The sequence below is a fragment of the Macrotis lagotis genome, chromosome 1 (genome assembly GCF_037893015.1).
Source record: "Macrotis lagotis isolate mMagLag1 chromosome 1, bilby.v1.9.chrom.fasta, whole genome shotgun sequence".
NCBI lineage: Eukaryota > Metazoa > Chordata > Mammalia > Peramelemorphia > Peramelidae > Macrotis > Macrotis lagotis.
The window spans coordinates 858018628-858041526 of NC_133658.1; the positions used below are offsets into that span (position 1 = coordinate 858018628).

Sequence of the window (22899 nt, forward strand, 5' to 3'; positions counted from 1 at the left end):
TTGACTTTGAAAAGTACTTTGTAATTGTGTTCATACAGTTTCTGGGGTTGTTTTGGGAGGTAGAATCTCAATATTTCATGTCAAATATTATAGTTAAATATTCTTGATGAAAAGATCAGAGCTGAATAGAAAATTTGACTTTCAAATGCAAGACTTAAAAGAAACACGTAAAGGTAAACAACAAAGAGAAATCATTCAGGATTAAATAAGGTTAAACTGCTAGTATTGAGTGGAGAAATGCAAAATAAACATTTCCATGGTACTATTCCATATCTAGCAGATTGGCTAATATTACAGCAAAGACTTTTTAGAGAATATGTGGGAAAATGAAAACATTAATGTACTACTGGTGAAGTTATATTCCAATTCAACCATCCTGGAGAACATTTTGTAACTATGTCCAAAGGGTTATAAAACCATATATACCTCTTGACCAAGCAACACCACTACTACGTCTATATTCCAAAGAGATAAAAGACAAAAAGGAAAAGGATATGTATGTATAAAAATATTTATAGCACCTCTTTTAGTTTTGGCAAAGAATTAGAAATTGAGGAAATGTTCATCAATTGGGGAATGGCTAAGTTGTTGCACAGGATTGTGATGGAATATAACTGTGCCATAAGAAATGATGATCAGGATTCTCTCAGGAAAAACCTGGAAAGATTTATGTGAACTGATGTAAAGTGAAATCAGCAGAACCATAAGAACACTATATACAGTAACAGCAATAGTGTATGATGATCTACTGTGACTAACTTAGCTATTCTTAGTAATTTTTTTGTGTCTGTATTTTCTTTCACATCATGACTTATATAGAAATGTATTTTATAAGACTATACATGTATAACGTAAGTTGAATTGGTTGCCTTTTCAATAAGGGAAAAAGAGAAGGAAGGAATTTGGAACTCAAAATTTGAAAAAAGTTAAAATTGTTCTTACATGTAATTGGGGGAAAATAAAATTTAAATTAAAAAAGCAAACATTCTTGCTTCATCTCTTCTAGGAATACTGAGTTTGTGCCCTAGCTGTGTTTGTTTCTGAGGCTTTGCTTGTAAATGTTTTGGAGTTATTTTCTTCTGTTAATATCCTGGTTGCCCCTGCCACCATCATAGCTCACTGTGGTTGGATTCTTTCTTCGTTTGCCCATTTATTGGTCTTGTTACTGCTTTCTTGGGGCACTAAAGGGTAGTAGGATCTAAGGGCTGCAAATTTTCAGTGTTCCCAAAGTAGTCTAATCCAGCACAAAGTCTGATTGCTGCTCCCCGGTCTGATCTCTGCAAATTTCTGATCAGGGTTTTGGGTCTGGATTCTGCCTATTGGCCAACAGGAAAACTGTGATGACTCAGGATGGCAGAACTATAGCTTCTCCTTTGGTGGCTGGTGGGCTAGGTGCTTTAACCTGTAGTTTGGGTCATGCTGCCTCTACTGCTGCTTCTAAACTTCCTCCTTTCTCTGTGTACCTCAAAAGGTCTCCCTACATCCTTTTCAGTCTGTCTTGGATCTGTGACCCTGAATCAGGTAGTGGATGCCAGTTCACAGCAACACATCAGCAGGGGCCTTCAAGGGGCTGGGGGGGGGGGGAAGAGATGCCCCACTGTGGATCTCCTCTAGCCCTGGTGTCCACCCTCTCCCTGATTACTGGAGCTTCGGCTCCATCCCTGTCCTCAGGATCTCCCTGTCTGTCTCCCTAGGCCAAGCTGGGCTGGACCAAGCCTTCACTGTGACTTTTTGGGGATTTTCCCATCAGGATTTGGTCTGGTGTATTTTCTCATGAGGTTTGGAGGAATTTGTGGTCAGGAGCTCACTGCACTGCTTCCTTCCCCTACTATTTTGACCTTACCATAACTGTCTTCTCTTTTTAGGATGTCCTCAATGCTGAATCTAGGCCAGGGTCCTGGGAAGACCCTTGGACTGGAAGTTAGGAGGTATGGTTCCCAATCCTGGATCTGCCACTTCCTATCTGTGGGAAAATCCCTTTTTTTTCCCCTAGGCCCAGCTTGCTGAGCCAGAGATTGTGCCTGCAGGCATGCTCTGAAGATCAAAGGCTATGATGTGAAAGCATTTTGAAAAGCAGGATGTTCTGCAAACTCCAACACCTGCTAGAGACTTGTAAAAACAAAGTAAACAAACAAACAAAAGAACCTATAGCTCCTAGGTATTCTCAGTGTAATAGCTATTAATAATAATAGCTAATATTTATTAGGTCCCTTTTCTGTGTCAGGCACTTTACAAATATATCATCTGATTCCCACAATGACCCTAGGAAGTAGGTGATTATTATTATTATTATTATTATTCTCATCTTACAGATGAGGAAACTGAGTCAAGTAGAGGTAAAGTGACTTACCCAGGGTCATACAACTAGTCAGTTTTGAACTTGTCTCCCTGGCTCTAGGCCCAGCATTCCACCCCTTGGGCCACATAGTTGCCCATGATGGTGAGAACAGAGCCAAAAGGATGGAAGTCAACTAGCAGGGGAAGCTTTTGTTTCTTACTCTTCCTTCCTACAACCCCCAAGTTGCTTTTACATTTATTCTTTTTGACGATCTCTTTCCCTAGTGCCCCTTCTGATGCCCGCTGTCTACTGCCATCACCCAAGGGGGGTGACTTGGTGGCGCAGTGGATAGAGCACCAGCCCTGGAGTCAGGAGTACCTGAGTTCAAATCCAGCCTCAGACACTTAATAATTACCTAACTGTGTGGCCTTGGACAAGCCACTTAACCCCACTGCCTTGCAAAAACCTAAAAAAAGAAAAGAAAAGAAAAAGAAAAAGAATTACCATCACCCAAGGGAGGTGAGGTCCTGACAAGCACATGAATTGGATTTGAGAGTGTGTGTGTGTGTTTGTGTGTGTGTGTGTGTGTGTGTGTGTGTGTGTAGGGTTGCTGTGTTAAAGTCATCAGCCTCACCTTCTCCTCCAGAGCCATCTGGATCCAGTGGCCAGATATGGATTAGGACGACTGGAGATGGTGCTGAATGTGAGGCAGTTAAGTGATTTGCCCGGGGGTTGCCTGGGGATAGAGCCTCTCACCACTACAGCTGAGCACTCACCCATGCACGGCCTGTATCTGATACAAAAGCTTCTCTCTCCTTGCACCACTCAGTCCTGCTGGTCCTGGGATGGGCCCAGGTACAGGTGCATCTCTGGGCAGCTACGACCACAGCACCATGCCCAGTGGCTGTCAAGAGCACATCTCCCTGTCACTGCTACTGCCTCCAGGCCAGAACCAAGGATGGTCATGTTGCCAGTTGCAAGGCCAGTTGACCCCTCCAGGGTCAAGGTCCCCACACTCCTTTCCTCCAGGGTTGTGGGCCCCATACTGGCTTAGGTTAGGATGGGGGTTGCCAGTTGCCCTGCTAGTAGAGGAACAGACAAATGGCCCAGATGGGCAAGCCAGATGGCAGAAGCAGGCTTAAGGTCTCCAGGCCCAGGATCACCAGGTCCATTCTTTTTGGAAGCTGCTGCCCCCAAGAGGAATGGAATTGCCAAGGAGCCTCCAGGGGACTTTGGCAATGCCCTCGTATGGCAGGGATGAAAGCATGTAGATGGCATTTGAGAGCCAGCACCAGGGACACTGATGGCTGCTCTCACATGCTGAAATAGTATTAGGATAATCCATACCAATTGGGGCCTCTGATGGGGAGGGGGTGGGGCTGGGGGTGGGAAAGGAGAACAGATTTCCACCCTCCAAAGAGCAAGCCATGATATAGAAAAGAAAATCTTTATTCTTTGGTTTTCTAGATAAAATCCAAATACTGTAGTGTTGATGGCCTTGCAAGCTGGCCGGCACCACGACTCCTGGAAGCTGCCCAATCCCCTGCAGAGGGGAACCCTGAGCCTCCAGGCCAGGCTGTAAGAAGCAACCTCTCAAGTAGCAGCACCAAGTTTGGGGGACATGTCCAGGCACTTTGGCTCTGCAAACATTTGCAGGACAGTGGACAAATGTCACCCCGGCCCCAAGACCTGAGGAGTCAGAAAGGTCTCATTGCAGGCCCTTTGTCCCCTCATCAATCCATGTGTAGCCATGCCCTCCTCCTGGGCACTGTCATAACTCATCCTTGTTCCCTGCCTTGGTCTCCAAGGGAGGCTCCTTTGGGATCCTGGGTGAATCCTGCTGAGCCTTGTGGGGCTGCTCCTGGGCTGGGTCTGGGTCTTCAGGGCTGAAGAGCATCTTCACCAGGTCCTCTGCCTGTACCCGATCCTGTGGGTACAGAGGGGCACAATGTCCTTTTCCCTCAGCTAGGGAAGAAGCCCCCATAACCCTTCCTCACGGCCTCTTCCATCTCTCTCAATGACCTGAGATGTTATTCTCTCCAGAAGCATCTCTGCTTTGGAGACAGGGCAGTCAAGGGACCCCGACCTTCAGCTCTACTTGCCCTTGGCATCAACAAGTCTCCTAACTTCACTGTCATGGCATCTAGTGTGGTGAAATAAAGAGGATCCCAAGAGAGTGAAGGGTCTGGATCCAGCTAGTCCAATCTTGTCCCTTTATAGATAGGATCATCAGGACCTAAGCTGGTCTCTAGAGTTCCAGTTGCTGCTCCTCCCACTACACCCCAGTCAAGGGATCAAGGGAAGGATGATGAAGCAGAAAGGAGAGGGAGCCACAGAGGCATCGGCTCCACACTTACCCGCTCACTGTGCCTGGGGTCCAGGGTGAACCACAGAGCGATGGCACAGCGCTGCCCCCTGGTGACAGCCCTCACGCCATGCGGGTTCTCTGCCCCGGAGCTGAAGCCCACTGCCCTGCCACACTGGGGCTGCACCTCTGCCTGGGAAAAGGAAACAAGAAAAGTGGTCCCACTCAGGTTGGGTCTCCAGAATCAGGGCCATTAGCCAAGACAGGGATGCCAGCTCAGAGGACCCAGGGACCAAATGGTGCTGGAGCCACAAGTCACTGGAGGTCCTTTCACTTAAACCAGGCCTCCCTGGCTGACATGCTCCTGGGGGGAAGGAGAGGCAGCCCCCATGACGGGGTTTCTGATGCCCTCTGGTCCTCTCTGCTTCAGGGACCTTGTATCAGTCCCAGCTGCCCTATACCTGCTGGGGCTCAGAGCAGAAGGTCACTCACCGTCACTGTCTTGGCATCCAGTTCAGTGAAATAAAAGTTTCCGCCATCAAAGTCCCCATTTAGGTAAAGAATGGCACTGAAAAAGATAGGAGCAGATGTTGTCTGCAGGCCCTTCTTCAGGCTCTTGAGGCCTGACCGCCCGCACTTCTAGATCCTGAAGCCAGCTCACTCTCAGAGGAGGAGGAGGAGGTCTCTGGGGGAAGCCAGGAGTCAGGCCTGGTACCTGTAGTCCCGGAAGGTGTAGGCGGGGGGCTCCTTGATGCACACCAGGGCCTCGGCATTCAGGATGCAGTTGTCCACGTGCACTGGATGGCTGCTGTCAGTCCTATCTTCCTGGGCTTCTGGAAGCCAAGCACAAGAGCAATGCAGCAGAGACTCCTCCCTGCGCCCCTCCAGGGGGTCCACAGCCCTCACCGGGAAGGAAGGGGCTCCAGTGGTGGGACCTACCTTCGATAGCCGTGCGACACACCAGGTGGGAGTAGGAGAAGTAAAGGGGCGTGTCCAGGCGGAAATAGGACTCCATGACACGTCTCACCTTCTCCGTCACATTGTAGTAGAGATGGGCACTCTGCAGGGGCACCTTCCCCTCCTGGCCCAGCTGCCCAGAGGTAGAATCCACAGGAAGTTAGGACCCTTCCCCTGCCCTTCCCAGGGAGCCCTGGGGGCTTCTAGTCCTGGCCCTCTTCACTGATCCCTATCACACACACCCTCCTTGGGACTTAGCTCCTTTACCCCAATTTTCTAGTGATTTTTGGTTCTTCCCCTGGGAAGTTTCCCCCTAAAGTTTTTCCTAAGAAAACAATCTCCCAATCCTGGGGGGCGGTGTCCCAATCTCGTCCAATCCTGGGGGAGGGGGTGTCCCAATCTCGTCCTCCCTTTTTTGACAGATGAGGACCCAAACAAACCTCTTTACATATAGTGATCCTTCTCTCTGGGGGCAGGGGAAGGGGGGAGGAAGCTTTCTAAGGGCACCCTCCTTTTGGGATAATCCATAGCTCTTCTCCCTTCTCCCCATTACACTCACCTTGAGGGCTTTGAAGACAGTGACACCGTAAAACTTTTCACTTTTGGTGTGGGGGGAAGTATGACCCCGGTACCCATCCCCTGCAGTGGCTGCAGCCTACAGGACAGAACCCTTCAACATTAGGAATAGGTCACTGTTGCTAAAGCCCCACACAGTGAGGGATCAGACCTTGGGGACAGGAGGGGCACAGAGCTTAGATCCCTCAGTTTCCCACTCACATTGGTGAGTCTCTGCAGCTCTCGACACTCGTCATCAGAGATGACTCCATCCATCACCACCCGCTGGGAGCCATTCAACACCTTGGAGCTCATGGTGAGGCTGATTCCATCATAGAGCAGGGGGCCACCTGGAGAGGAGGATGGAGCCCAGCTGGGACCAAACTATTCTCAGGGCCCAGAAGTGCCTGCGCTCTGTGCACTTTTCCCTTCCCACTACCCCTAAAGACAGTGTGGCTTTGAGGGAAGAATGATCTAAATGATCTAAAAGTTAGGAGAAGTCAGCCTTCCTCCCCACTCAGCCCTTAATGACTTTAATGACAACCATGGGCTATTACAATCTATAGTCAAATGTTTCCAAAAGCATCAAATAGGAACAGCTTGTATCATTTAAGAGGCTCTGACAGCTCAGCTACTTTTCCAACAACCCCAGGAGGTGGGTCATCCAAGTGTCAGACCAGGTGAGGCTCTCCTAGATGAAGGTTATGTTAGAGGGATGTTCTGAGGGGCCATGGATCAAGCCTCATCTACATGCTGGGATCTAAATGGGGGCATGAACTGAGATGGTTGTGGAACTGAGATGAACTGCCTTGAAAGAGATAAACTGATACAGCTAGTTAAGTGGAAAACACAATTTGAACCCAGGGCCTCTGACTCCAGGTCCAGGGACTTTTCCCATCAGACCATATCAGGCCCCTGACAAGTACCCTCCATTGCTGGGACCTGTCTTGTTCCCCCAAGCAGATAATATTGGAGGGAAGATCAGGTATCATGTCTCCTCCCTCCTGGGCTCTCCACTTGCTGAAGTATTCAACACTTGGGCATCTCCTTTTCATTAGTTTGAAGATGACAATGGACAACATTCATAAAGGGCTTCCTGGGTGGTGCTGCTGTCCTCCATGAGCCAGGAATGACCTGGTCAGACTTCAGTCCTCCCCTGCACCTCAGCCCCTGGGCCTGTCTGGCACCATTGGCTCCAGTATGGCTCTCTCACCTTCCCGAGCCAGCAGGCTCACGTCCACAGCCTCCTTTGTCTTCTCCTCCACCAGGGTTTCTATCTCCTTCATGAGGTTTCCAATTTCTTGAGAAATGCGCACAGCTGTCTCCCGTTCTGTCCTGTAAGGACAAATCCTCTTAGGAACCCTACTCCAAAGCAGCCCATGGGCCCTGACCCCAACATTCTGGGTCCATCACCCTGCCAGCTTCTCCATCTCTGGATGGAATCTATCAGGAGTCAACCAAGGGCCCAAAGCCAACAAAGACTCAACCCAAGGTCCTCACTTCTGCTTTTCTTGCAGTCTCTTGGGAATCACCTCCACTGGGGTCCATGTGTCCTAAAATAGGTAGGAAAATATTAGAAAGGCTTCCTAACCATTTAACCCACAGTTCAGCTTACAAAGTAGGGCTAAGATGTGTTCCAGGACAAAAAGGGTAATGCTGCTCTCTGAAGCCCCATCCCAGATACCAAGAATGACTTCTACACATGCCCATTCCTATTTTCTTATCCTTGGGTTCTATCTCTGACAATCAGTCTTCTTCTACCCTTCTCCTGAACACCACACAGACCTAATGCTCTTCCAACCTCAGACTCCCCAGGCTATTCTGAGTTACTGCTTACTGGGTCCACAAAAGGAATTCCAAATACATCGTAAGCAAAGAAAAGCAGCTCCTTCTCCAATAGGCTTCGGTGTCGGTATCTCTGGGCATTCTGAGGAAGGAAGGCAACAAACAACATTACTCATTACTTGTTGCATGCAAAACATGACCAGATTCTTGGGGAGAGAATACAAATCTTATAGAAGCAGTCCCTTCCTACTACAGCTCACATTTTATAGGAAGTTAAGGTGCAAGAAATAACCCTAATACTGAAGAGTGAAGGTCTGGGAGGGAAGGTGCTTAAGAGAAAGAGGAAAAGGGGGAATCAGAGAGGGTGGCATTTAAGGTGACCCCTAAAAAAGTGCAGACACACACAGTTGGTTATAGAAACCTATGGGAAAGGAGGGGGGAAAGATAAAAGAGGGGAGCACTGATAAGAGGGAGGGCAGTTTGGAGGAGACAACAGTTAGAAGCAAAATACTGGGGGGGAGAGAGGGAGGGAGGGAGGGAGAGAGAGAGAGAGAGAGAGAGAGAGAGAGAGAGATAGAGAGAGAGAGAGAGAGAGAGAAACTGGGGGGAAATGGATGGGATGGAGGGAAATACATAGTAATTCTAACTATGAAAAATTTTTTACAGCAAGTTTCTCTGATAAAGCCCTCATTTCTCATATAGAGAAATTATAAAATTATTATAAAAATAAGAGCCATTCCTCAATTAAAAATGGTCAAAGGATGTGAACAGGCAATTTTCGGATAAAGTAATCACATCTAAATATAGTGAAAAAAGCTCTGAATCATTACTGATTTGATAAATGTGAATTTAACAGTTCTGAGGTATCATCTCACACCTATTAGATTGACTTATATGATGGGAGGAAATGCAGGAAAAATGAGATACTAATACCTTATTGGTGGAGTTATGAACTGATTTAACCATTCTGGAAAGCAATTTGGAACCAAAGGTTAACCAAAACTGTGCGTAACCTTCAATCCAGCAATACCACTACAGGAAAAGGACCTACATGTATAAACATATTTATAGCAGTTCTTTTAGTGGTAATAAAAAAATAATAAATTGAGGAGATGAGAAATGATGAGTGGGTTGATTTTAGAAAACCATGGCTAGACTTACATGAACTGAAGTGAAATGAACATAAAGAACACTGTACACAGTAACAGCAATATTGTACAATGATTAACTATGAATGACTGAGCTATTCTTAAGAATACAATGATTAAAAAATATGATTGAAGACAATTCTGAAGGCATGATGGAAAATGTTACACAGATACAGAGAATGAAAGGATAGAGTCTAAATGCAGATCAAAGCATACTTTTAAAAATTTCATTTTTCTTGGTGTTTTTATTGAGGTTCTATCACATGACTAATACAAAAATGTGTTTTGCATGACTGTATATAGATAATCTATATTCAATTGCTTGCCTTCTCAATGAGGAGGAAAAGGAAGAGAATTTGGAATCTAAAATTTAAAAAAATGTTAAAAATTGCTTTTGCACATAAAAATAAAATGTATTTTTAAAAAAGATGTGTAGGGGTGATGAGGTGGCTCAGTGAATAGAGCCTTGGAGTCAGGAGTACCTGGGTTCAAATCTGACCTCAGACACTTAATAAATACCTAGCCATGTGGCCTTGGGCAAGCCACTTAACCCCATTGCCTTGAAAAAAGAAAGATGTGTAAGAGTTCAAGGAAAGAAAAGACATTTCAGATAGAAGAGAATAAACAAAGGGATGTTTAGCCTGTAGAATGAGTGAATCTCCAAATTGTGAGAGGCCTTAGGAGAGAGAACCAGTCTATTTCCTCTTCTACATAATAGCTCTTCCACATCTTTTTAAGATAGCATTTCTTCATTGGGCTGAAAAATCCCCAGTTCTCAAGACCTCCATTCTCTTGTTTACCCTCTTCTGGATACCCTCCAATTTGTGAATATCCTTTCTCAAATGTGGCATCCAAAACTGAATATATATATATATATATATATATATATATATATATATTCTAGCTGTGTCACTGGGGCACAAGCCAATAGGATGACCACTTCTCAAGTCCATTTCTCAATATGGCCACCTTGGATTGTGTGAATTTCCTTACCTGCCATATCACACTCATATTAAGCTTACAGTCCACTGTAACCTCCAGATCTTTTTTAGAACTATGATCTAGCCAAATTTCTCCCATCTTGTACCCTATATTTATTTACATTTTATCCATATTAAATTACACCTTATAAGAGGCAACATGGTAGATAGGTAGCTGGCCTCAGTCAGGGTCACCTCTCATCCATCTTGGTTGTGTGACCTTGAAGAGAAGAGGCCAGCCTGCACTGGTAGAGGGAAGGCCTCTCCAGAAGCTTCCTACAGGTCTAGGTCCAATATCACCATATTCCATTAAGTCCAATAGTTTAGTCTTTCAAACTTAATTACACTTAATGTCAGTTGACATGTTAATCATCTTGCTTCTCCTGTAAGCCATCTATGCTTTGGTCCTGATGACCATAAACAGCAGAGGTCTATGAGGCATGCCCCCAGAGACTTGTTTTCCAAGTTGGTGCTGAATTGTTTATGACCAGTCTTGGCCAGTTCTGAAACTCTATGGTCAATGACCCACTTTTCTCCACCTTTTCCCCAAGACAACAATAAGATACTACTTAAAAGTATGTTGTCAAGTATTTTTATGGATTTCCACTGATCTATTAGTTTGGCAGCCCTGAAAAAAGGGAAATAAGCTTAGTTTGGCAAGACAGATTCTTGATGAAGTCATGCTAGCTCGGAGATCTTTTCTAGAGATACTTATTAACCATCCCTTTAAGAATCTGTTCTAGAATTTTTCTAGGAACTGGAGTCAAGCTCCCTGGCCTAGAGTGAGCAAATTCTATTCTTTTTCCCTTATATATATATCAGCTTGGGTTTCTTTATCTTGTCATAAATTCCCAGAGGTCTCATCATTTTTGCCTCAATTATCTCCTCATTGGTATTAATAAAATCCCAAAGAGAATGTCCTTTTATTGATTCTTCTGCCATTTGAAAGATAAAATGATCATTTAGGCAAGTTAAGAAATGATTAACTTCTCTGTTTTTGGCAAATGTCTGGGTAACTGCAGTCCTCCATCTCTTTTACATCCAATTTCTATGCCAGGCTTGTGATCTATTTCTCAATTTCTCAATCATCTCATCTATTTCTCTTTCTGTCTAGGTGAATTATAGTACAAATTTGATGATAATACTGCACTGTTTCTACCTCCAGTGGTTTTCATTGAAATACTCTCCATTCTCCAGTCTTGTTTAGTTCCTAGATTTCCTTACATAAATATGTTGTCTTAATTTACAATGCTACTTTGCACCTCACTCATCCAATCCTATTTCTTCTGAACAAGATTCACCTTCCACATCATGAGTTTCTCTCCACTCACCAAAAGACTTAAACAAAAAAAAAACTAGATCTGTGATTTCAGCAGTTTAAGAGAGATCCTTGTGAGGAGCTCTCCTTAACAGTGCAGATGGATAATTGTTCTGTAATTTAGAGAGGTGCTTGGGACATTGGGAATATGTGACCTACCCAACTTCACAAGGCCAAGAGGAATTGAATCTGTGAATTGCTGACCCAAGAATTCACACTGCCTTATTGTGTTAGGCTTGCTTGTCATTAGGCTAGCTTGTCAGTCATACTCTGGTTATGTGTATAGAACTGGATTTGGGGTCCTCTAAACTTCTAGCTGCTCTCTACTGCTCTTCCTCTCATAGTACAGTGTCTACACTTTAGATTGGGGGATGTAGAAAAGCAGCTCTCTTTCTCATTTTTAAAACCTGATTAATTAAAATTGCAGCACACCAGGTAAATGCCTCTTCATTAGTCCTTCTTAGGAGCACTCTTTTCCTGTTCAAGAACATACAATCTAATCCATAAAAGGCTCAGGAAGAAATTTTGATGGTTGTCTTCAACACTGAAGGATTGGTTGTGGAAAGGGATTAAAATGGCCCTGCTTGACCACAGAGAGCATCACCAGTAGCAGTGAGTAGAAGTGCAAAGAAACCAATTTTAACTTGATTTAAGAAAAACTTTTTAACAATTCAAAGGTGTCCAAAAGTGAAGTAAGCAGTCTTAGGCAAAAGTGGGAGAGGCTGGATGACTTCCTAACTGACTCTGCAGAAGGAATTCTTGGTTAGACTCAATGAGTTCAGGATCCTACAATTCAGACACAAAAGACAGTGTGGTCAGTGTCTAGAAATTCCTTTAGTGAGGAGAGAAGAGCAGAAGTGAGGGACAAAACATAGAGATATAAGGGAAGAGGGAAAAGCAAATGACATAAAAGACCCAACAGAGGAGTTCTTGGAAGAGGATGAGAGTGATGGGTTTCAGTTACATAATGCTGCTGAGTCTGGACTCTATCCCACAGCAAGGAACCAGCTCCAGCAAACACACTGACCTCCCAACTTCTTTAAGCTGGCTGACCCCACATCCAGCCAGAACCCTCTGCTCTTTCCCCTGGCTCAAGAATGGACACCACCATTACAGGGAAGAGAACATCTAGGAAGGAGAGCCAGATGAGAAAGGGTTTGAGCTCATGCCATGGGAGGCTCTGTCAAAAGAAAGCTCTATCAAAAGACACACAAAGCTTAGAGAAGAGAAGACTTGAGGGGAAGGTTTTCAGGCATCTGAAATATTATCACTTGAAGAACATAAATGTTATATTTAGTCTAAAGGATAGAATCAGGAAAGGTGGGAGAAAGCCACCAGGAGGCAAACTTAAGCTTAGAGTCAGACTGAACTGTCCAAGGGTGAATTGAGCTGCTTTGGAGGGTAAGAGTCCTCAGCCCTTCCTTCAGATCTTTGTACAAAGGCTAGATAACTACTTGGGGACTAGGTTGTAATGGGGATTTCTCTTTCAAGTTTGGTTTTGTCTAGTCATTTTACTCTAAGAATCAAAGACCTGTCACAAGAATCCTTAGCCTCACCTCTGGGCCTGGTACCACCTGGCCAACCACCCCTAAGCCTAATGGAAGCCACTCACCTCACGGGGGGTCAGGAGCCTTGCTGACTCTTCTCCCAACATAGCTGTGTAATAGGCCAGGTTCTGGCTCATCACCTCATCATTGGGAAAGAAGAGCAGGTATGTCTTGGCACATTCAATAGCTTGAGTATAATTCCCAACTGCAAAGAGAAACATGGCTGCAAAGGAGGCATCACCAGTTGTGAGGGGAGAGGGTCTTGACCACATGAGGAAGTGAGACCTGTTGGCTGATTATCTGATAGGTACCTGGCTTCCCTGGGATTACTTATAATGGTATCCATGTTTTGTTAACAGATAATTCAATTATCCAGAAAAATAGTGAGAAAAAGAGCAAAGACAAAATAAAATATCTTAGTATACAACGTGCTTTATTCTCCCCAAACATGTGAAATAGATAAAGCAAATGTTTTTTTCATTTTACAGATGAAGAAATTGAGACTCAGAGCTAAGTCTCGGTTCATGATCACACAACCACTAAGTTGATGCATGTTATCTCCCCCATTAGACTGGGATCTTCCTGAAGGCAGAGGCTGACTTTTGCCTTTCTTTGTCCCCTTGGTGTCTGGTACATAGAAGACACTTGACAGCTTACATATTTGATCTCACATTTATCCACTCTCCCTGCCCCCCCAAATCTGGGATAATTAGAACAGGACAAAGATCAGGCAATTTTACAAGAAGCCAGGTCAGTGCTGTCACTGCCACCACCTCTACTATCATTATTACTGCTGACAGCACCATGAAAAGTCAATCCCAGGCTTATTCTTCACTTCTCCTTCATAAATGCATCTTTTTTATGCATCACACATCATTAGACAAACCCCCTGCCCTGCCACTGCCAGCAGTCCTTGACATCCTCATGTTTTGGCACCAACAATATCCCAGGGAGTGAAGATCCAGAGAGGACTCCCTTGGCTAAAGCCTTGCATCAATAGTACAGCCCGGCAGGGGATACCCCCTGAGCCCATTCTCAAGTCTCAACTGAGCTCACTGGAAGTGGCCTAGGAAGGGCCCTTGGGACTAATGAAATCCATGAACTTTTCTTTCAGATCAGCTCATAGTTGGGTATGCCATTCCCTTCACCCCTCCACCAAGTGAAATGAGCTGCCTTCCTGTAGAAGCAAGTCCTCAGGTTTATCCCCTAAGCTCTCTCTCACCTCCTATGCACACCTTCCCTACCATCCCTTCCTCTGTTCAGCCTCATGTCCAGGAGCAGGAGGTTCCCTCCTTACCTCAGCATCCAGGAAGCCTGGCTCCTTTTGAAGTCCAAGCCATGTGAGCCTTTCCCTCATGAGGTTTTTCCTGGTTCCTCTATGGTTACTTTCCTTCCTATCCCAAAATCATTTTGCATGTGCTTTGTATTTGCTTCTGTGTCTATGTTAGTCATCTTTGCATTCAGGGACTCAGTCCAGTGCCTGCCACCCAAGAACAGAACTGAGCCAGGACCATTCCCCACCTGGGCATAGGCCCCTTTGCCCTCTCTGCCTCAGCTCTGCTTCCTCAGGTCCTACTCTCCTCTATCCACCAAAAAGCTCCCACTTTCCTGTTTCAATTCCTTGGCTGTTCAGAGTTCCAGACCTGCCACTAGTGAGCCAGGGGACTCTGGACAAACTTCTCTGTAGAGCGATACAGAACGTAGTTTCTTCATGTGAGTGAGATGAGACTCTCAGTGTGGGGAGAGGGGTTGACCTAGTCTGTGTGCCCTACATCCAACAGCCCAGAGCTGCCTCAGAGTCTCCTCTTTGCTCCTGGCCTATTTCCCCTTCTATAAGGGCTTCCTCTCCCATCTCTCAATGACTTTGTCCCCTGGCTGGTCTTTTCTCTCTACATCTCCATGCCATTTGGTCATCCTCAGTGACATTGATAGTGTCTTTGATGGGGGATGACCCCCTTAATAAGCAGGCTCATCAGGTCCTGACTTCTATCACTATCACCACTGGTCTTTGGCCACCCTTTTACATCTCAGGAGCATTCATAACTGCTTCAAGAGCCGGGCTCCAAAATACTTCTTTCTGACTTGCCCCTCACTCCCAAGTGAACCAGTTCTCTGCCCATTTCATAACCTCTGGTGCCTCAAAGCCACTGCCTCTTCTGGCCTCCCTTCCTGGTCTCAAGCCTGTGCTTCACTATGATCCATTCTCCTCCACTATGGTATGCCTCTCCATGCCTTGCCCTTCTGCCATTCCAACTCCGCTAACCTTGAAGCACCATTAGTTTCTTCTGTTCCCTCCTCCTGAGCACAGCTGGAAGAAGTGATGAGGTGACATTGACAGAGTCCCATTCATGGATACTGAACCCCAAATGGGCCTTCCTTTCTCCAGACAATCCTTTTAGATTCATCATCTCCAAGTGACAGCCTCAACAGTTCTCCTACAGTTTTGGCTCTCTTAATGTCCCAACTTAATTTCAACTACTTTCTCATTTTCTATTTTGCTAAGAAGACTGAGGCCAATCACCCTTCTTGAGGTTCCTTGGCCTCCTTCTCTGCTTCTTTAAACCACTCCCTAGCTTGACTGGTCCTCCTCCTCTTTTCCCCTAAACATTTGGAAGCAACTTAACTGATCATCTAGTCCAACCTCCTTTATTTTATAGATGAGGAAAGTGAGGCACATAGAAATAGATTCCTTGCCCAAGACCACACAGCAAGTTGGTGTTAAAGGTAAGATTTGAACCCAGGTCTTCTTGTGTCATGTCCAACATCCTTCTTTCTGTCTCCAGAACCTGCCCCACTGGTCATTCCTATTCTTTTGCATTTTCAATTTCCTCCCTACCAAGTCCTGCCATCAAAAATGCTTTACTCTCCCCTAGTCAAAAAGAAAAAAAAAACCTTCTCTTGATCCTGCTCCCTTACCAAGCAATGCTCCCATTTCATTTTCTTTTTTTGGTCAAACTTCTTGAAAAAAAATCTACTGGTCACTTCTATTTCTTTTCCACCAGCTCTGCCCTTCAGCTCCTAAGAAAGGGCTAATACCCCCAGCACAGTCCTGAAACTTCTCTTTCCAAGATGATTAAGATTAACTGACCAACCCAGAGGACTTTCTGTCCTCATCCTCTTGACCATTCCTTTCCAACCATTCATGACTTTCTCTACATCTTCTCCTCTCTTGGTTTCAATGACACTGGCCTCCCATTTAAAGAAAGGCCCAGGAATGTCTTCATTCCTCTCAAGGTTTTACTTCAGATTTTCTCTACCATGCCCTCAAATTGGGAATTCCCCCCTCCCCCCCTTCAGCTTCTTCTTATGTGTCTTCCTTTCGGCTCAGTGTTGAGGCCAATTCTTAGTAAATGCTTGTTGATTGAGTGATATTGTTCTAATTTTGGCTCCCCCCCCTTATTATCTATTAATTCCTTTGGGATTTCCTTCTTCTGTTCCCCTCTATTCTCACCTATCTATGCAGATGACTTCCAGTCCATCTTTCTGGTTCTTCCCTGATCTAGGATTCTACACTTATTTGACCAGAATGAAATCTTATTCTTTCTAGGAAGTCTTTCTAGACTCTTCCAGCCTTTTTATCCTGTCTCTAATCTTCTTTCACATTATAGGATGTTCCACTGCATCTAGTACTTACTGCGGGCTGATTCATAGCTTTTTAGGATATCTCACCTTCTCATTTACAAATGAGAAGATTGAGGGTTCAGAGGGATCATTATTTGTCCAGGATTACAGAACTAGTTAGTAGCAGAGCCTGGGACTAGAAGTTGGATCTGCTAACAATAATAACTATTCCTATTTTTCATATGTGCATAGTACTTTCCTGCTGACCAAGCACATCTACTCCTTTCAAAATCTGGGAGGTGAATGCTAACTCACACTTGGTTCACCTTGCAGGATTGTTGTATGGGAAGAGCTCTTTGTAAATCAAAAATTCATTATTGTTATATGTTACATCACCAGACTCAGTTTCTAAAGTAGGCTCTAGATAGTTGGGATGAAATAGCTGTTCTGGCTTCTAAAGTTCATAGTCATCAAAAACCCTGGCATTATGATAGTAGGCAGGTCTGGTGTCTATTTTGTGGGCTGCTTAAGAAAACACTGAACCCACATCTGTTGCTTTGTTTTGTTTTAGTTTCAGTGCAAGCTCTAATTAGAAGATACTATAGAAAGAACTGCAGAAAAGCTCTGGAAGCAGAGGCCCAGGTCCCTCCCTTCCCAGAGCTTTTGGAGGCGCTGGTACTGGTTTCTGAGGCCAGGCACCATGGCACAGCAGAAAGAATCTTGGAATCAGAAAGGGGAACATCTGGCTTCAAGTCCTGGATACGTGAATTCCTACATGTGTGACCCTGAGCAAGTACTTTTCTGGGCCTCAGTTTCCTTAACTGTAAAATAGTGTTTATCAGAAAATCTCTAAGGTGCTTTTTAGTTATGAAATTCTGAAATTCTATGAAATTTGTAAGATCATAAGTAGGAACCATATAGTCTGCACACTCTAAAGAGGACACCCAAGCATCCCAGATAGAGCTAGACAAACTAGAAATCAAATATATTATTAATGAAGTTCTTTGTTTTCTATATTACTTCAATGAAGGGAGCAGAGAAAGGCAGAGAAGTAGGAAGATAAGTCTTACTGTTGTAGTAGGCAAACTGTAGGTAATTATAGTGTGATGGGAGGAAATCTTCAAAGGGCTTCTCTCGGCTGGGATGAGAGGCAAGCTCGGTAACACAACTCTGTTTACAACTGAGGACCTGGATATAATGATCTGAAGGGAATCAAGAAAGGGGAATGAATATTGGAACAACTGGAGGTTGGGGCGGGGGGGGGGGGAATGCTGTGGATCAAACAGACAAAATCAAGCAAAAGTAACTGTTGATTCAAATGCCTAAAATTTAGCATGCAAGTTTTCAAGCACCTCAAGGCCAAACCCCACATGGTGAACCAGGGCCCCCAGACTTCTTTTCCCTGTGCTCTGAGAGGCTCAAAAGCAATGGGTTCCTGCTCTGGCAAGCAGAAGCAGTGGAAGCTCCAACATTTCCCCAGGTTAGGGCTAAGCCCAGAGCCCCATCCCCTCCCAGATTGTCCTGGCACCATTCCAGGATACAGACTCTACCTGGGTAGCAATCAAATCTTTCCTAGAGAAAAAGATGAGAAATCTCATTGAGTAGAGAAGAACAGGGCACACCTGTGATAGACTGGAAGAGGTCAGCATTATATTCGAGGTAGTTGTAGCCATCATAATCATAGGGTCCCTCACAGAGGGCACGGCACTCCTCATCTGCCACAAAATACTCTTGCAGGGCTGCCTCCAAATGGGGCACAGCTTCATGGGGCTGTTCCTCTGAGTAGAGCCGCACACCGAGCCGGAACTCATGCTTGGGGGGGGACAGGGGATTCAGCCAGGCCATGAACTAAGTAAGTTCCTTTCTGGCTACTTCTGCAAGTCACAAACTCCAATCCCTATAGATCTGAGTCTTAAAAAATGCTCACAGAATGAAGTGGGTCAGGTGGGAAAATTAGTAGGAAAAAATAAATACTTGCTGATTAATAATTACAAAGAACTCCCACAGAAGCCTTTTACAAAATAATAACATAATCATTGTCTCCATTTTACAGATGATGAAATTGAGGCCCAGGGAGGTCAATTAGTTTAAAGCCATGCTCCAATTTACAAAATAGAGAGGGGGTCTTCAGAAAGTCCCTGTACTGCCTTAAACTTTTTACTCTTCAGCTTTCGCAACTTAGGTTGCCAGTTTGAGAGAAACAAGTTGTATCTGACTGGGCAAGAAGTAGTGAATTATCTTCTTACTTCTGCTGAAGGCCTTTTCCCTTAGGCACAGGATCGGAAATCAGAATTTGCTGACCTGCACATCAGATGTATGTCCCACCTGGACCAAATTCAAATAAACTGGCTTTGAGATACCATTTGCAAGTACTTTCTAATGTACCTGAAAGTGGAGATTTCCCAGTTTAGAAATGTACAAGGACTTTCAGAAAACCAGGCCTCCTTTCTCAGGAATTGGGGAGGAGGTCCTTCCCTGCTGACAGAGGGGGCAGAATAGAAAGGACAAAGGGAAAGGAAGGCTAGAGGTCCTAGTTCACCATGTGGGGTTTGGCCTCGAGGTCCTTGAAGTCCTCCTCCTTGACCCCTGACATCGTTTGATAATAGTCCAAGTTCTGGCGCATCTCCAGGTGCTCTGGGTTCCCCATAAAGAAGGTGTGTGCGGCTGCAACGGCCTTCTCCAGTTTGTTAATCTGGAAGGGAAGCAAAAGGATGAAGCTCTTGAGTCTGGGCATCAAGGATGTGTCCATGCCACCTCCTGCTTAAATGCTAGTCTCTCCCTATGGTCTCCAGAATCCAATACAAATGACTGTGCTTCACATCAGAAGTCCTTTACAACTCCGTTCTTCCTACCTTCTAAGTCTGCTGAGTTTTCCTCTCTGACCCCTTCTACAATCAAGCACCATCCACACATAGCACACACTATCCCTAGACTTGATTATCGCCCAAGCCTGAGACGTTCTCCTCACCTCCTCATTGCTCCTGGCTTTGCAGCTTTCTTCCAGACTGAACTCAAAACACCCTTTCCTTCAAAACATTTTCACAGTCCTTCCTGGGATTACTCCCATTTCTATGGTACATAGCTTGTAAACACCTAGCAGTTTGCCTTGGCTCCCCAATTATAATAGGAGCTTCTGGAAAGCAGGGACAATGTCTGTATCTTCCTTTGTATCTCAGGGCTTAACTGAATGAATGGCATCGTTAGGAAATCCTGACTGATCAACTGATTAATAGATGTGATGGGGACACAGAAAAACAGAGGTATGAACTACCACAACCCAAGAGGCTGGCCAATGGTGAAGAGGAATCCTCAGGTCACTTTCTAGTTCTCCTAAGAGCATGAGCTAACTGACCAGTCCCATTCTACATGCTTCTAGTTGGAAGGAACTAGGAGAAACAACAATTTCTCTGGAATAAACATAAGGTGACAGATGCTGGGGAGAAAAATGGAAGTTTCTCTGATCGGGCCTGAGGTAACACTATATTAAAAGGGGCAATTCTGTATAATGTAGGTTTTCATTTTTTTTTTATAATAAAGGTCAAATTTATAATAGCTTAATCTCCTAATTCTAGGATTGTGATCAGGAACCTAGATGACCAAGAATAGAAATAACGACAGGACTGAGCATAGAACCTTACACTGGGCTTAATAAATATTTTGAAAACAAATCTGGGGGGAGGAAGTTATTAAATGATCAGGTTGTATCCAAAAATATGATATGTTAGTGACAATTCCTAAGCTCTTTCACAATATTAAGAGTAGTGAGTAGCACAGTAGAATAGAGTGCTGGGCTTGAAGTTAGGAAGACCAGAGTTTAAATCCAGCTGCAGACACTAGCTGACAGACAAGTCACTTAACCACAACCTGCCTCAGTTTCCTCACCTGCAAAATAGGCATAATAGAGTTGTTTTGAGGATCAAATGAGATAATTGTAAGGTCTTTTGTAAAGCTTAAAGTCTTATACACATGTAAACTATCATTATTTCATCTTTATCTTTGTATCTGTAGTACCTGGCACACATTGGATGCTTAATTAGCATCTATCCTGTAGAGCAGTTTGAGTTCCAGGCTCCATTACCAAGCTGTGTGATCTTTAAAATTCTTTAGGCCTCAGTTTCCTTATAAGTCAAATGAAGGGTTCATACCAGATGACCTCTAATGTTTCTTTCTATGGATAAGATTCGTTTTTATTGTTAGAAGTAACAGATGAGTAGAACCAAGAGAACATTGTACACATTAATAAAAATATCGTGAGATGATCAACTATGATGGATACAGCTCCTCTCAGAAGTTCAATGATCAAAGACAGCCCTGAGAGATCTGCTATGGACAATGTCATCCATGTCTAGAGGAAAAAACCGTGGAATCTGAATGCAGAGCAAAGTATACTATGTTCATTTTTTAAAAACTTTTTTCTTTTTCCTTAGTTCTAATTTTTTCTTTTACAACATGACTAATATGTAAATATGTTTAAAAGGCATGTACAAGCACAACTTTTACCAGACTGCTGCCATGGAGAGGGAAGAGGGAAGGAAAGTGGTAGAAAAATGTGGAACTCATAAATGTGCAAATGAATGAATGTTAAAAAACTACCACTGGAAAAATAAAATAAAATTTCAATAAAAAAGATGTAACTGGCGAAGCCTTCCAGAAACGATGGATTTTGTCTGATTGTCTTCCTCCCCTCCCGTCCGGTGCAGCTGTCCTTCCTCCCTGCTACTGCGTCCTTACGGCATTAGGTTTTCAAGGGGAGGTGAGCTTGGAGGGGGGTCTGCGCACCTTTCAGAGCAAGCTGGGGGGGGGGGGCGGGGAAGGGAAGCGCATTTTTGCAGGGTAAGTGTGGGGGGCGGGCACGAGCCCCAACCCTCCCCGGCTTCTCCGCAGGGTGAGCCGCCCCTTGCTGCTCCGGGGTGCCCGGGGCCCCGCGGGCGCTCCCTGCCGAGGGCCGGGCCGGCTGGGTTAACCCTTTCCGAGCTGCTCTGCTGGGGACCCCCGGGCTCGGGCCCCAGGACCGGGCCCGCTGCGGCCTGCCCGCATGAGCTTGGCAGAGGCGCCCGAGAAGGCCCCGGCGCCCAGGCCGCGGCCCCGCCTGCTACGTGGCATCCCGAGCCCCGCCGCCGCCCACAGCCCCGGCCCCGTCACCGCCCCCGTCACCGCGGGGAGCCCCCCCGTCACTGCCCCCGTCACCGCGGGGGCCCCCCATCACCGCGGGGGCCCGTCACTGCCCCCGTCACCGCCCCGTCACTGCCCCCGCCACCGCGGGGGCCCGTCACTGCCCCGCCACTGCCCCGTCGCCGCGGGGGCCCCGCCGCACCTTGAAGTAGGCCACTTGGAGGTAGTTGTAGGGGCTCCGCTTGCGGAACTCCAGCTCCAGCTCCTCGCTGAGGGTGTGCGCGGCGGGCGGGCCCAGGCAGCCGCGGAGGCAGGCGGCGCGGCGCAGCAGCCGCCCGAAGAAGCGCAGGTCGTGCAGGGCGGCCGCGGCCCGGCCCGCCTCGGCCCCGGCCCCGGCCCCGGCCCCGGCCCCGGCCCCGGCCCCCGGCTCGGCCTCCCAGGGGTGCTGGGCGGCGCACCGAGAGCGGCAGCGGAGGCGCTGGGCGCGGAGCGCGGCCCGGGAGCGCAGCGCCCGCTCCATGTGCAGCACCACCGCCGCCCAGTCCCCCGCGCGCGTAGGCCGCGGTGCCCGCCGCGAACAGCCCGTCCGGGGCCTCGGCCGCCTCCGGCCCCGCCGCCCCCGGCTCCGCCGCGGTCCAGAACCAGGCCCCGGCCCCCGCCCAGACCGCCGACAGCCCCAGCCACAGCCCCAGAGCGCGCCGGGCCATGGCCGACCCCCGCACAGCTAACGGACCGGACCGGCCCGCGCCACCTCACAGCCCGCCCGGAGCCCCGCCCCCAGGGAGCCCCGCCCCGCCCCGCCCCGCCCCGCCCCGAGCGCTGACAGGCCCCGCCCAGGGAAGCCCCGCCCCGCCCAGGGAAGCCCCGCCCCGCCCGGGGAAGCCCGCCCCCAGGGGAGCCCCGCCCCCGAGCGCTGACAGGCCCCGCCCATGGGAAGCCCCGCCCCGCCCCAGGGAGGCCCCGCCCAGGGAAGCCCGCCCCCAGAGGAGCCCCGCCCCCGAGCGCTGACAGGCCCCGCCCATGGGAAGCCCCGCCCCGCCCCAGGGAGGCCTCGCCCGGGGAAGCCCGCCCCCAGGGGAGCCCCGCCCCCGAGCGCTGACAGGCCCCGCCCAGGGAAGCCCCGCCCCACAGGGAGGCCCCGCCCCCAGAGAAGCCTCTCCCCCTCCCCCCCCCCCCCCCCCCCCCCCCCCCCCCGGGACGAGCCCCGCCCCTTGACCCACGCGCCCCCGGCCGCGGGGCAGGTCTTGCCCTTAGATTCCCACCTTTGGCCCTTGGCGCGCCCCCAGGGCGAAGCCCCGCCCCAGACCCCCCCCCCCCCCCCCCCCCCCCCCCCGCAGGCTGGGGACCCGCCCC

The 22899-nt window shown here is 47.2% G+C and overlaps 1 protein-coding gene across 1 annotated transcript; it reads right to left on the minus strand.

The window, feature by feature from the left end:
- Positions 1-3704: 3704 nt before the first annotated feature.
- Positions 3705-22282, minus strand: P3H1 (prolyl 3-hydroxylase 1). Its single transcript, XM_074217815.1, is given in 16 exon segments — positions 3705-4205; positions 4636-4776; positions 5076-5151; positions 5299-5416; positions 5523-5673; positions 6100-6195; positions 6318-6445; positions 7309-7430; positions 7596-7648; positions 7933-8022; positions 12939-13078; positions 17505-17636; positions 18057-18246; positions 18974-19126; positions 21749-22093; positions 22095-22282. Coding segments are annotated over 16 exon segments (2250 nt in total). The 5' UTR covers positions 22254-22282; the 3' UTR covers positions 3705-4049.
- Between the last annotated feature and the right edge of the window lie 617 nt (positions 22283-22899).